The sequence below is a fragment of the Chrysochloris asiatica genome, unplaced genomic scaffold, assembly GCF_000296735.1.
Source record: "Chrysochloris asiatica unplaced genomic scaffold, ChrAsi1.0 scaffold00576, whole genome shotgun sequence".
Classification (NCBI taxonomy): domain Eukaryota; kingdom Metazoa; phylum Chordata; class Mammalia; order Afrosoricida; family Chrysochloridae; genus Chrysochloris; species Chrysochloris asiatica.
Window position 1 is genome coordinate 280,452 of NW_006409094.1, and position 15,618 is coordinate 296,069.

At 37.8% G+C, this 15,618-nt stretch overlaps 1 protein-coding gene across 2 annotated transcripts in view; it reads right to left on the bottom strand.

Moving 5' to 3' along the window:
- Positions 1 to 15,618, bottom strand: part of NAA35 (N(alpha)-acetyltransferase 35, NatC auxiliary subunit) — a 123,350-nt gene that overhangs the window by 78,575 nt on the left and 29,157 nt on the right. For both annotated transcript variants that reach the window (XM_006877729.1, XM_006877730.1), the window contains exons 3-4: positions 11,698 to 11,731; positions 2,502 to 2,616 (exon numbers count right to left, since the gene is read on the bottom strand). In XM_006877729.1, coding sequence (XP_006877791.1) covers positions 2,502 to 2,616; positions 11,698 to 11,731 — 149 coding nt within the window. The remainder of the gene's footprint in view (positions 1 to 2,501; positions 2,617 to 11,697; positions 11,732 to 15,618) is intronic.

Below are 15,618 nucleotides of genomic sequence, written 5' to 3' on the forward strand. Positions count from 1 at the left end.
CCTGTAAACTTTCACTCAATGCAAAATAAAAACATTTAAGAAAAAAAAAAAAAAAGAAGGGAGAGAAGGTACTCAAGGGGAAAAAGGGAAAAGCTGATGCTTACAAGGATGGAAATAACCCTGCAGAAAATGGAGATGACAGAACAGACCAGGCACAGAAAGCTGAAGGTGCTGGGGATGTCAAGTGAAGTGTGTGTATTTTTGATAACTGTGTACTTCTGGTGACTGTACAGTTTGAAATACTATTTTTTATCAAGTTTTAGAAAAATGCAGAATTTTGTTTTACTTTTTTTTTTAAGCTATGTTGTTAGCACACAAAACACTTGTTTTTGGGGAAAGGGACAAATGTCACTAATACAGTGTTTGATGTGGAAGCAAACACCTTTCCCATCTAGTTTTGAGAGACTTCCTCTTGGTTCCAAGGAGGGATTCCCTGATGTTACCACACATTAGCCACCTTGGTGCACAAATGCCATGTGGTGTGGGAAAAGTACGATTTGTGTTTACATCTTCATATCCTCTCCGCCCTCTCTGCCTTCAGCATAGACTTGACTCCCATAAACCCAGAGACCTATTGTACTCATGAGGAATCTGTACGTGGACACAAAAAGGCAGCTGTTCAAACAGAACACGAGAACACTGAATGGTTTAAAATTAAGAAAGGTGTGTAAGTAACAGTGCTGTATTCTTTCACCATACTTACTCAACCTATATGCTGAGCAAATAATCCGAGAAGCTGGGTTATTTGAAGAAAAACGTAGCATCAGGATTGGAGTTAAGAGTCATTAACAACCTTGCTTGCTGAAAGTGGAGAGGACTTAAAATATTTACTGATAAGTAAAGAAAATAAAAATCCTCACCACTGGACCAATAAACAATTCTTATCAACAGAGAAAAGACTGAAGTTGTCAAAGACTTCATTCTTCTTAGATCAACTGTCAACACTCATGGAAGCAGCAGTCAAGAGCTCAAAGCATATCTGCTGCACAAGACCTTTTTAAAGTGTTCAAGAGCAGAGATGTCAGCTTGAGGACTAAGGTGTGCCTGACTCAGGCCATGGTATTTTCAATAACCTCATATGCATGTGAAAGCTGGACAGTGAATAAGGAAGACCGAAAAAGAATTGATGCATTTGAGTTACGGTGTTGGAGGAGAATACTGAAAGTTCCATACACACACTGCCAAAATAACAAACAGATCTGTGTTGGAAGAAGTACATCCAGAGTGCTTCTTCGAGGTCAAGATGGCCAAACTTCATCTCTCATACTTCGGACATACTGTCAGGGACCAGTTTCTGGAGAAGGATATCATGTTTGGAAAGGTGGAGGGTCAGAGAAAAAGAGAGAGACCCCTAGAGGGATGGATTAGCCAAGTGGCAGCATCAATGGCCTCAAGCGTGGCAACAATTTTAAGGTTGGCCCAGAACCGGGCAGCGTTTCGTTCTGTTGTGCATAGGGTCACTGTAAGTCGGTACCAACTCGACAGCACCTAACAACAACTTAACAAGTAAACCACTCCTGGTGTGGCGCAGAGGATCAGCAGTGGACTGCTAACCTCAAGGTTGGTGGTTCAAACCCACCAGCCACAACTTGGAAAGCCTATACAGGACCACTATGAATCAGAATTGACACAGTGGCACTTAGCAACAACAACTCCTCACTTAAAAGGATTATCTGGTGGAGTAGTGGGTTATGCACTGGGATGCTAACAGCAAAGTCTGCAGTTCGAGTCCACCATGTGTTCCATGGAGAAAGATGAGGTTTTCTGCTCCCATAAACACGTACAGCCTTAGAAACCCTAAACAGGGTCTCTATGAACGGAAACCAAATTGACAGCACACAACCACAACCAGCACCCCTCACTTAGCGGCTATCTTGCTACCTAATATTTTGTTTTTGCAACAATAGTTAAGAAAATATACTATCTATTTTGTACATTAATGACACATGTCTGGTAGTAAAGAACCTTTAGGTTCAGGGTGAGAGTAATGCTGCCTTTGAGGGACAAGCTTGTCTATCAACTTGGTGGATGTGATCATCCTCCATTTTAGCATAACACAGATTTTCACATAATGACCTGGTCTTCGGGGCCTAACCAAGTCATTAAGTGAGGAGTGGGTGTACAGTACTTATAAACTGTGTTTATAACATCCATCTACTTAGCACATTTTTATGCATAAAAATATATAATTAAATCTTAGACAAATATGAATTTTTAAATTATCATTGAATAAATTTCAAATTCATTACAATTTAATCCCTTAACAAGTATCCTGATACTTGCACAATCAAAGGCTTTCAAAAAATAAACACATGTGAATGAATTCAGAGCATATTTATAAAGAAATAGACAAAGATTACAACTAATTCTTACCTGTAAATAATTTTAAGAGAACTGTTACTTTAAGTTAATATACTAAGCTTTTCATTATTAAATATACAGTTTTAACATATGAAATGGTAAGTGACAAAAGATTATACAAAAAGTACATTGGTAACTACCTTGATAGATTGTTCAAAATTGAGAACCTTTCGATTAACTTGATTTCCAATCATGCCAGCATCCATCTTGGGATCCATCATTTCAATAGCAGACATGGCTTCAAAAAGGCCAAATCTGCAAATAAGAAAACCAGCCCCACAGATTGTTTTTAAACCCAGTAAAAGTTTACCCAGACTCCCAAAATGGTACAAAATTAGTACCCTTAAAATGTTGAAATTTTTAGGGAAAAATAAAGTTAATCTGTTATATTATGGATTTCACTTTGTCTTCCTTATTTTCAATAACAACTTAGCATTCAGTCATGTTTGAAATAATAATGCAACTTTTAATATCTGAAAAACCTAATAATCTGAGATATTACTGTCTATAATGTCCAAAGTTTTGTCAAAGAATGAAAAATAATCTAGAAAACCTGATGTCTAATTAGTCAGAAAAGTAAACAGTTGTGATGCATTGTAGACTGATTGTTGTTAAGTGCTGTCCAGTTGATTCCTACCAATAGCGACCCTGTATAGGGTTTCCTAGGAGAAGATAATGAGCTTGAACTACTGACCTTGCAGTTCAAACAACTTTGAAGTCCAGCGCATTAACCCACAGCATCATACCAGGACTCTATGTGGACTGATAAGTATAAAATTAACTGAGATCTCTCTCGAGAAAGAGGAGAGGAATAAGGAAAATTAAAAGAAAGCTTGGTAATCAAGCAAGCTACTGACTCCACCATTTTGCTTCGTTTGTCTTTAGAGTGCTGGGAAAATACAGAAATCTACTTATTACCAAAATGCACTGCTCTCAAAAAAAAAAAAAAAGCAGCAATAAGACATCAAAGAGAGCTTTAAAAGACAGACTGCCTTTTCTTGAAATCTAATTTAAGCTATTCTAACAATCTGATCACAATACATGACTGCTGAAGACATCCCTCAGCTATAAAATTTGAAGCAGTGCTAATCAAGACCCAAATGGCAATTTTCAGAGACTGCCAAGCCAAGAGAATATCTGCAAGAAAGGAACAGTCTTGAAAAAGTTTACCGAAACAATAACAAACAATAGGGATTCACAAAATACCAAATAATACTATAATGCTATAATAATTAAGTGCTCTAGAATACAAAGATCAATGTGGAATTATGTAGATAAAAGTGGAATTTCAAACTAGTGAAAAACAGTGAATTTGCCAATAAATGATGTTTAAGGTATCAACCATCTGGAAAAAGTTAACTTGATTCATACCATTTGAAAATATAAATTTCAGACAGATGTAAGCTAAAATCTCAAGCAAATAAAAAAACTCAATGATCAACAAGGACACTAGAAAGAAAAAAAGAGTTGAGAGCTTTAATAACTGTGTAAAAAGGTTGGTTATATACAATAATTGTTCTTAAGTTTAGTTGAGTGTATTCTGACTCAAAGCGACCCTGTACAGGATTTCCAAGAAGTAACTAGTGCATTTGAAATGTCGACCTTGTGGTTGACAATCTAGAGCTGATTACGAAGCGCTACACCAGGAGTCCATACAATAATTAACCACAGACAAACACCAACAGTTATCTGGAAGAAGCATTTTTAATATAGACAATTTTAAGGAGGTTAATAGCCGTAATATATAATGTAAATAAAGAAAAGGCAAATAATTCAAATAAAAATAGGAACAGTATATAAAGACAATTCACAGCATTGAAAAAATAAACTACTAACAAAAAAGTGAAAAGCTATAGAAATGCAAATAGCAACCCTTTATAGTGTTTCAAGGAGCAGCTTGTGGGTTTGAAATATCAGCCTTGAGGTTAACAGTCCAATGCTTATCCTACTGCACCACACCAAGACTCTGCAAACAAAATGCATTTTTTTTTTGGGGGGGGGCTTAGTAAAAAAAGATTTAAATACATGTATATATGTTGTTGTTGTTAAGTGTTGACACATCAAGACTCCATATGTATGTGTGTGTGGGCATGCATTTTATAAAACAGATGTACCATTAATGGACACCTGGATTGTAACAGGGTGGGTAGTTCAAACTCATCAACTGTACTTTGGACATCCTATACAGGGTCGATGTGCGTCAGAATTGACACAACAGCAATTAAAAACAACAGTATACTAAAAAACTATTGATGCATGTGAAAATAATTTTCTAGGGCAGTGGTGGTGGTAGTGGTGGTTCTGTCCTAACTCACAGTGACCCTGTATAGGGTTTCCAAGACTGAAAATCTTAATGGGACAGGAAGCTTCATCTTTTTCCAATGGAGTAGCAAGCAGATCTCAAAAGGTAACCTTGCAGTGAGCACCTCAATTCACAACCCACTATGCTACCAAGGCTCCTAAGTTTCTAAGGTAGTTGTTGTTATGAATCAGTTCTGACTCATAGCGACCCTGTATAGGGTTTCCAAGGTGCAGTTTGAACTGGCAACCTTGTGGTTAGCAGTCCAGTGCTTATCCTACAGCACCACACCAGGACCTGCTTTACATTGTAATGGATCCACCCAGATATCCCTAAAAAAAAAAGTATTAATTTACTTTATATTCCCAACAGTACACAAGAATTGTATTGTTGTTATTGTTGTTAGGTAGCGTCAAGTGAGTGCTGGCTTGTAACAACCTTATGCACAACAGAACTAAACACTGCCTATTGTGTGTCAACTTTACAACTGTTGTTACACTTGAGGCCACTGCTGCTGCCATGTGCCAATCCATCACATTGGGGGTTTTCCTCTTTTTCTCTGACCCTCCACTTTACCATACACAATTATCTTTCTCTGGGGAATGGTTCTTCCTTATATTATGTCTGAAGTATAGGCGACAAAGACTGACCACCTCTGACTTCTAAGGGGCATTCTGGCTGTACTTCTTCCAACCCAAATTTGTTTGTTCAGATTTGTCTGTTCTTTTGGAAGTCCAATGGTACTTTTAATATTCTCCTCCAACACTGTAATTCAAATGCATCAAATCTTCTACGTTCTTCTTTATTCATTGTCCAACTTTCAAATGCATATGATATTATTAAAAATACCAAGGCTTGGGTCAGGCACACCTTAGTCCTCAAACTGACATCTCTTTGCTTTTAAACATAAGGTCTTGTGCAGCAGACTTGCCTAATGCAAGATATCATTTGATTTCTTGACCATTTCTATGGTGTTAATGGTTGTGAAGTCTTTGACAACTTCAACCTCATCTCCATTAATCTTGATGCTATATATTGGTCCAGTGGCAAGGATTTTTGTTTGCTTTACTTTGAGGTATAACCCATACAGAAGGTTGCAAGCAAGGTTGCATCATTTGCATATGGTAGGCTGTTAATGAGTCTTCCTCTAACCCTGTTGCCACATTTTTCTTTATATAATCCAGCTTCTCTAATTATTTTCTCAGCACACAAACTGAGTAAGTAAGGTGAAAGAATACAGCTCTGATGCACACCTTTCCTGATTCTAAACCATTCAGCATTCCCTTGCTTGTTCTGTCCAAACTGCCTCTTGATCTGTGTAAAAATTCTTCATGAGCACATTTAAGGGCTCCAGAATACACATTCTCTGCAATGTTACCCATAGCTTGTCATGATCCATATAATCAAAAGCCTCTGCATAGCCAATAAAGCACAGGTAAACACCTCTCTGGTATTCTCTGCTTTCAGCCAAGCATCTGATGTTAGCAATGATATCCCTTTCCACATGCATTCATGTGAATGAAGCTTGAACCTCTGGCAGTTCTCTGTCAATGTACTGCTGTAGCTGTTTTTGGATTATCTTTAGCAAAACTTTACTTGCATGTGATATTAATGATACTGTCCAGTAATTTATGCATTCCACTAGAAGAGACACAAATATGGATCTCTTCCAATCAGTTGGCCAGGTAGCTGTCTTCCAAATTTCCTGGCATAGATAAGTGAGTGCCTCCAGTGTCACATGACTTTGTTGAAAGATTTCAATTTGTATTCCATTAATTTCAAGAGCCTTGTTCTTTGCCAATGCCTTCAGTGCACCTTGGACTTCCTCCTTCAGTATCATTGGCTCTTGATCAAATGTTACCTCTTGAAATGGATGAACATTGACTATTTCCTTCTGGTACAGTGACTCTGTGTATTTCTTCCATCTCCTTTTGACACTTTCTGCATCATTCAATATTGTGCCCCTAGAATCCTTCAGTGTTCAAAGTCAAGGCTTCAATTTTTTCTTCAGTTCCCTCAGCTTGGGAAATGCTGAACATATTCCTCTCGTTTCATGTTCTAACTCCATTATAACATTTGACTTTGTCTTATTGAGCTGCCCTTTGAAATTTTCTATTCAGCTCTTTTCTCTCTTCATTTCTTCCATTTGCTTTAGCAGCTCTCTGCTGGAGAGCAAGTTTCAGAGTCTCTTCTTTCATCTATTTTGGTCTTTTCTTTCTTCCTTACCTTGTTAACGACATTTTGCTTTCTTCTGTACAATGCTCTTGATGTCATCCTACAACTCTTCTGGTCTTTGGCTATTAGTATCTAATTCATCAAATATCTGTCCTTCAGATGATATCTAAATTCAAGTAGAATATGTTCAAGGCCATAATTTGACTCTCATGGACTTGTTTTAATTTTCTTCAGCTTCAGCCTGAACCTGCACATGAGCAATCAATGGTCTGTTCCAGTCTGCCCCCTAGCCTTGTTTTGGCTGATGATATGGAGCTTTTCCAACATCTCTTCCCACAGATGCAGTGAATTTGACTTCTGGGTATTCCATTTGGTGAGATAATGTGTATAGTTGTCTTTTATGTTGTTTAAAAAAGGTATTTGCAATGAACAAGTCATTGACCTTGCAAAATTCTATCATGAGATCTCAAGTATCATTTCTATCAATGAGGCCATATTTTCCAATGACTGATCTTTCCTCTTTGTTTCCAACCTTTGCATTCCAATCATATGTAATTATCAAGACATCTTGATTGCATGTTTGATCAAATTGAGACTGAAGAAGCTGGCAGCATTCTTCAATTTCATTATCATTGGCTTTATCAGTTGGTGTGTAAATTTGAATAATAGTGGTTAATACCACTATTGGTCATCCTTCTAGGTGTATAGATATTACCCTATCACAGACAGCGTTGTTATTTCAAGACAGATCTTCAAATATTCTTTTTGATGATGACCGTGACATCATTCCTCTTCAGTTCCCAGCATAGTAAGCCATGTGGTTATCAGATTCAAGATGACCAATACCAGTCCATTTCAGCTCACTAATGTTTAATAACTTCCAGTTTTCCTGGATTCATACTTTGTACATTCCATGTTCCAATTATTAATGGATGTTTACAGGTCTCTCTCCTCATTTTGAGTTGTGCCAAATTAGCAAATGAAGATCACAAAAGTTTAATTCCATTATAGTTGTTCATGGTCAAATCGACTTTGAGGAGGCAACTCTTCCTCAGTAGTATTTTGAGTGTTTTCCAACCTGAGGGGCTCATTTTCCAGCACTGTATTTGACAATATTCTTGTGTTTTTCATCAAGTTTCAGTATTCAATATTTTGGTGCTATCTGACAGTGTTCTATTACTGTTCATAAGGTTTTTAGAGACTTAATATTTGGAAGTAATCTGTATCTCCTGCTTCCAAGTCTGTCTTGGTCTAGAAGCTCATTTGAAACCTGCCCACCATAGGTGACTCTGCTGGTATTTGAAATACTGGTAGGATAGCCTCCAGAATCACAGCAACTCAAAAGTCTCCTTCACAGTAGAACAAACTGATAGTTGAGCACTAGGAGAATTTATGTAATATATATGTACATGTGTGCGTGTAAATACATATTACATATATATTACATATTAGGATAAGCACTGGGCTGATAACCACACAGTTTGAGGTTCGAATCAACCAGGCACTCCTTGGAAACCCTATACAGAGTCACTGTGTGTCAGAACTGACTGGAAGACCCTTAACAATAACAACATATATAATAATACAATGTAACAGTTAAAATGAACAAGGCTGAATTACTTACTACATACTAACATGGAAAGGATCTAATTTATAGAATAGTACACATCATATAGCTCACTTATAACTCATTTTTACAGATGTATATTCACATACATAGAGCCCAGGTGTGACATTGTGGGTTAATGTGCTGGACTGTAAGGTCGGTTTGAACTGCAAGATCAGCAGTTCAAGCTCTAGCTGGCTCACTGGAGACACTACACCGGGTTGCTAAGGGTCAGAACTGACTCGACAGCACTTAACAACAATTCACATATATAAACATTTTTAAATGGTCTACAAGACAATACAACAATCCAGTAATCTCTAACAGTGACTTAAAAAAACTAGTTGCATTCAGGCCGACTTCTCCTCTAGGCAACATGCATGTCAGAATACAACTCTACTTGAGAGGGTTTTCAATGACAGATTTTTTCTAAGGCACCTGTGTGGACTTGCACTGAAGGTTAGCAATCTCACATGATAACAGTTAAGTTATGGAGTTCCCTAGGCAAAGATAAGGAATTGGAGAAAGAAGGCTTCCATGGAAACTGTTGCTTAATCTCTGATGTCTGAATTTCTTAGAAAAACAAACAAACAAAACATCCATTTATTACTAATATGACAAGTTTTCTTAAAAGTTTTTAATGGCACTGCAAACCAATTAGAGGGGAGCACGGTGCCTCTGTGGGGTAAGCACTGGACTGCGAATCACAAGGTCAGTATTCAAGTCCACCAATTACTCCACAGGAGAAAGATGATTTCCACAAAGATTTACTGCCTCAGAAACCCTATAGAGGGTTGGTACAATTCAGAATGGATCCTAAGGCACTTAGTAACAACAACAAAACCAATCAGTTATTTTCCTAACTGGTAAAAACTGCCACAGAAACTGTCTTAGTTATTGTCCTGTGCCACAGAATCCATTCTTACTCATCTAGCAACCCTGTATAGGTTTCCCAAGAGCAATTGGTGCTTCTGAACAGCCAACCTGGCGGTTAGCAGTCCAGTGCTTACCCTACAGCATCACACCAGGTCCCAACTGAAACTACAGTACCTAGTACAGCTTTAGACACTGTTTTAGGACATTATTTGCCTGCTTCATGGACCTTACATTCTAGGGGGAGGAAACAGACAATAAACAATAAAGATAAGCAAATTATATGTTAAGCGATTATTTGAGGTAAGGAGACTATTTAAAAAAAAAAAAAAAAAAAGCTAAAGGAGACATGGATTGGAAAGAACTATATAACTTTAATTTGTTAAGTTGTCAGGTGGGTTCTAACTCACAGTGAGCCTATATAGAGTATCCAAGGAGCAGTGGTGGATTTGAACTGCCAACTCTGAGTTTCAAACCGACCTTACAGTCCAGTGCTTACCATACAGCACCACACCAGGACTCCAAGTAACTTTGATAGGTGGTCAAAATAGGCTGCTGCAATCCATGTTGCCTGGGCTTATAGCTTAAAACCTCAGAGAAATAAGGATAACAGATCCCTCTAGCGGTCCTTGTTTAAGCTTCATCCATGGCCAGGAGTCACTTTACTGCATTCTCCTGTGGTCCACTTCACTGTGTCCTTCCTGTGATTGCCTGCCTCATACTAATGATCCACAGTGTTTTCTGATTGTGTGCTGCCACTGAGCAGCATGAGCATTAGCTACCTGGGAAGTTGTTACATACACAATTTCTCAGGCCTCACCCAGGAACTCAGGTGGAGCCCAGCAATCAGTTATTTAAAAGCCCACCAGGTGGACTGTGAGGCACATTAATGTATGAGAAGTAAATTTCAAACTTTAACTGCACTCCACAAAAAGTCCAATCTTATCCATGGACCAATTTTAAATTTGATATTGCTAACCTTAAAAATAGAACTTGGTCATAGCAGTATGGGAACTGAGGCTAAGTTAGGTGAGCAGAAACGTAATCAAGCATTTCCTTTGATTTTCCTTTCCAGAGATTCTCAATTTACTAAATCTAAGCACTTAGTGATCTCTGGTCATCAGCAAATTGCACCTGGCACACAACCAACACCTCTTCTTTAAGTTAAAATTTCTCATCTTGTACATCTCTCAAGGAAGGGATTTAGACAGTTTTACCAGGTACAAATAACCCTTTCATCACATAAGCAGTTTCAAAATGCTGACCACAGTTAAAAATACACTTACAAAAAGTTAGGTTTTTTTATTGTTGTTGTTTTTCAGTTTTAAAGTATAAAATTACTCAGACCTTAAAAACTACTACTGCATGTGAGAAAAATAGGTTGAAATACCACAGCACACTGTTGCAGTACAGTGAATTACATAAAATTACTTAAATTACTTAAAATTCCTCTTGCAGTTATAGTCTTTGTGACTCTCACACAATGACTGAGTGGGGCTATACAAATTAAGTATATGAAACCTGTGATGGTAAAAGTCACATGTTAACTTGGCTGGGTCATGATTTTCAGTGGATTCGAAATTAGATAAAGATGCAATTTTATTATTGTTGTTGTTAAGTGCCACTGAGTCGGTTCCAACCCATAGCGACCCTATGTAGGGTTTACGAGAAGTGGCTGCCGAGCTCCAATCTGGTGGTTCAGACAACTTTGAAGTCCAGTGCATTAACCCACAACACCACACCAGGGCTCCATTTTATGATGTGTTGTAAATCCTCCCTATATGCCTGTGATTGTGGCCCTATTTGGGTGTGAGTTGTCCCTAATATTAATGAGGTAGGATTACAGTGGGATATATGGAGTCACCACCTTACTAGAGGATGTGACTCAGTCAGCACCCTTAACACTCTTAAGTCACAACTTTGCACTGCCTTGTTCAATAATTGGTGTTTCTTTGAGAGTATGATCTACATCCAATTCATACGAATGCTCTGGCAAAGTTTTCTTTTGCTCTGAATCCTGCATCTGGTTCCTTATCTATCATCTGACCTCCAGTTCTTAGGATTTGGGCCTGCAGCCTATCATCTGGCCTGCCAAGTACAGTTAGGTAGCCCCTGAGACACCATGTGATGGTAGTCAGGAGAAGCCTCCAGTATGACCCATAGATCCGGGACTTGCCAGCCTCCACAACTGTGTGAGCCATTTCCTTTAGGTTTGTAAGTTCTGTGAGCTGTTGTGGAGAAAGAGCACTGTGGGGAGTTCTGGACATCAGAGATGATGGAGCTGGGACACCTTTAACCTCCATCTCATAGGAACCAGCTCTGTATTGATCTTTCTAAAAGAAATGATTGACTTAACTACTTCAAAAGGCATTTACATACTTACAGCTTATCATGAAGCAGTTCTCCCAACTTTAATTCTAAAAGAAACAAAGAGAAAAGCCCTTTAAATTATTCCATCTTCAACTTCTAATTCTAAGAAAAGCAAAACCTAAAAAACATTCTCACACTACTTCAAAAGTCATTTTTTATGAAATGGTTGTATTAGTCCCACTCAATTACAAACACCTTTCCACAGTGAGTGAATGCGAAGAGTACTGTATATTATTAAGTGGGTTAGAAATAAAGGGTTAAGTCACTCAATATGGACTACAATGTTTCAAACAATATACAATCTTACTGTAAAAGAAAAACTTCCCCCAAGTAAATGTTTTCATAAAACTGATGGCTATTTCTGAAGTGATTTTTTTTTTAACCATTTGGTAACATGTTCTAATCTCATTTTGTTCTAGGAATAAGGTCATGTTTTAGAGATTATTTTAAATAACATAAAAGATAAATCAGCTAATCAAAATGCAGTCATACTCATTCACTATAAAGCATTGGTTCTCAACTTTGGCTGCTTATTAGAATCACATGCAATTTACTAGAGAGACAGCTGAAGTTCTAATATTTTAAGTCATCTAGACCAACCCTTCATTTTACAAATGAGGAAACCAAGACCCAAGGTCTATGGGATGTTCTGTTGTCTTTCTTTTTTAATTTGGCAAAACTTTTTGGTACCTGGTATGATAAAAGAATCAGCACATGTTAATATAAATAACATTTCAATGCAAAATAAAATATATTGTCCAAAACCAAAAAGCAAATTATAAGAGAACTGTTTTACACTTTTGCTAATCTCTTTAATTAATCTAACATTGTTGTTGTTAAGTACCGTGGAGTCGGTTCCGACTCATAGTGACCCTGCACAGGGTTTCCAAGGATGCCACTCTTTACGGGAGCAAAAAGCCTCATCTTTCTCCCCAGAACACCTGGTAGTTTCAAACCGCCGACCTTGAGGCAGCCCGATTTGTAACCACTACACTACAAGAGAAGAGTATAATCACTCTCACTGCATGATCAATTAATAGAAATCAAGAACTTGGATAACATTATAAAAGATGCAAATTGGGCATTCTTCAGCCAGGCAGTAGTTCTCACAAACCTGAGTGAGGAGGACAATGTTTTCCATTTATCATTAGCCATCAGAGTGACGGCTGTTACCACATTCTAGGTAGCCTCGAGAAATTAACTCCACTCTGTGCTAATAAAATGGGAGGAAAAGTCAAGTAACACCTTACTGAAAATAAATTGCTGTAAAATCAATTTCAACTAATGGCAACCCCATGTTACAGAGTAGAACTGCTCCACAGGGTTTTTTTGATCATAATCTTTACTGAAGCAAATAACCCGGGGCTTTCTTTCATGGCACTAGTGGGAAGGTTTCAACCACTTTATGCTTTGAAAAGTGTTGCTGTTGTTAATAAGCGCTATTGAGTCAGCTCCAACTCACCTTGACCCTGTATAAGGTTTCTGAGGTGCATATCTGGTGAGTTTGAACTGTTGACCTTGTGGTTTGCAGTCCAATGCTGATCCTACAGCACCACACCAGGAATCCAGTGCAAACCATCTTCATTAGTAGTCCAGTGCATACCATTTTCCCTACTTGAGACTGTAGTTATTGCTGTTATTGTTAAGTGCCATCAAGTCAGTTGTGACCCATGGCGACCCTGTATAGGGTTTCCAAGGACCAGCTAGTGAGCTTGAACCACTGACCTTACAGTTCAATTGACTATGCAGTTTGGTACATTAAGTCACCACCATGAAAACAGTTTGACCTTATACAACTCTGGAAATGGTGGGGATCCTCAGAGATCATGGACCAAACCAAACCAATGAACTGAAAAAAAAACAAACAAAAACCACTGTTTCTTTAAAAAACAGTTACTTCTATAATTTCTAAATAGTCACTACTACTACTACTAAGGCATCCTGGTATGGCGCTGGTAGTTAATGCACTAGACTGCAAGGTCAGTTTGACCTGCAAGGTCAGCAGTTCAAACTCATCAGCCCCTCCTCGGAAACTCTATTACAGGGTCATTTATGGGTCAGAATTGACTCAATGGAACTTTTAACAACAACTATTACTACTACTACTACTACTACCACTACTACTACTAAAACTAAGGGGCTTCTACTACTACTACTACTACCACTACTAAAACTAAGGGGCTTCTAGTGTAGTGCTTTAGGATAAGCACAGGACTGCAAGGTCAGTTTGAACCACAAGGTCAGAGGTTCAAACTCACCGGTTGCTCCTTGGAAACCCTATACTGGGTTGCTCTGAGTTGGAACTAACTTGATGGCAGTTAACACAACAACTAAAACTAAACTCTTAAGCATGCTCAACAGTATATAACACGACAGACTCAGAGCAAAGGGAAAAATGAGGTATGAAAATCCAGCTCAAATCGTAGTGGTGATGATTCAGACATTTTGACAATATGCATAACAAACCAGCCTTTTATTTTATCCTCATAGTCAAAGAGTTGCTGGAAGAAAGTTTCCCTAACATCCTGAAGAAGATAAGCATTAAAAAAACTGAATGACTCACAGGCAGGAAAGACCCCAAAAGAAAATCACCAAGACATATAATCAAACTCTCCAAAATCAAAGACAAGGAAAGAATCCTGAAAGCAGCTAGGGAATAAAGAAATGTTACCTACAAAGGAAAGCCAAGAAGATTAAGCTCTGATCTCTCAGCAAAAAACATGTGGGCAAGAAGGCAATGGGGAGATATATACAAAACAATGAAAGAATAAAAACTGCCAACCAAGAACCATATACCCAACAAAGCTGTCTATCAAATATGATTGCAAAAGCAGAATATTTCAGGATAAACTGAAATTAAGGGATTTTCTGAAGGTCAAACCAGCACTTCAAAATATAGTAAAGGGAGTTCTTTGGACTGAGAACCAACAAAAGCAGACAATAACCAGAGACTGACATATGTGGCAAGCCCACAATGCACTGAGTCCAGAAATGAAAGCAGTTAAAGCAGAACAAAACTACAAGAATGAAATTAAGGGATCTGGAAGGTCAGTCTATGATCAGGACAACTACAAAGTAAAAGGGGGGAAAAGTATAGTAACAAAGATCCAGGTGGCAAGGAGGTCAGATAAATCTCAGAATAAAACAGACTGTCATAAAAAGAGAAAGAACTTAATAAAATACAGGGTGACCACAAAGAAACATACTACAACTCCATATCAAACAAGAAAAGGAAAACCCCAAAAAAGATTATGGAAACATTACAACTATGAAGAAATTGACAAGACAAAGCACACAAAAATGAATTCAGCACAGGAAAGCATACAGAAAAAAAGAAATCAGCAGCACCTCAAAAAACAAACAGTATAATGACAGCAATTAAACCATACCTATTGATAATTCACTGAATGTGCACAAATGCACCAGTGAAGAGACAGAGTAGCAGAATGGATAAGAAAACAGGATCCTTCAATATGCTATCTTCAAGAGACACACCTAACACACAAAGACAAAAACAGATTAACAATTAAAGGATGGAAAAACATTTATCAAGCTAATTGTAATCAAAAACAAACAGGAGTGACAATATTAATCTCAGACAAAATAAAGTTTAAAGCAAAAATCAGCATAAGAGACAAAGAAGGTCATTATCTTATGGTAAAAGGGCAATTGAATACGAGGAATTAACCATAATAGATATCTATGCTTATAACTAAACGAGTCAGCAGTTCGAAACTACCAGAGGTTCCACGTGAGAAAGATGAGGCGTTCTGCTCCTGTAAAGATTTACAGCCTTGGAAACCCTATGTAGGGTCACTATGTGTCGGAACCAACTCCATGGTACTTAACACAACAAAACAACTGAAGAGATAGATACCTCTACAATCATAGTGGGAGATTTCAACACACCACTTGGAAAAAAGGACAGAACAAC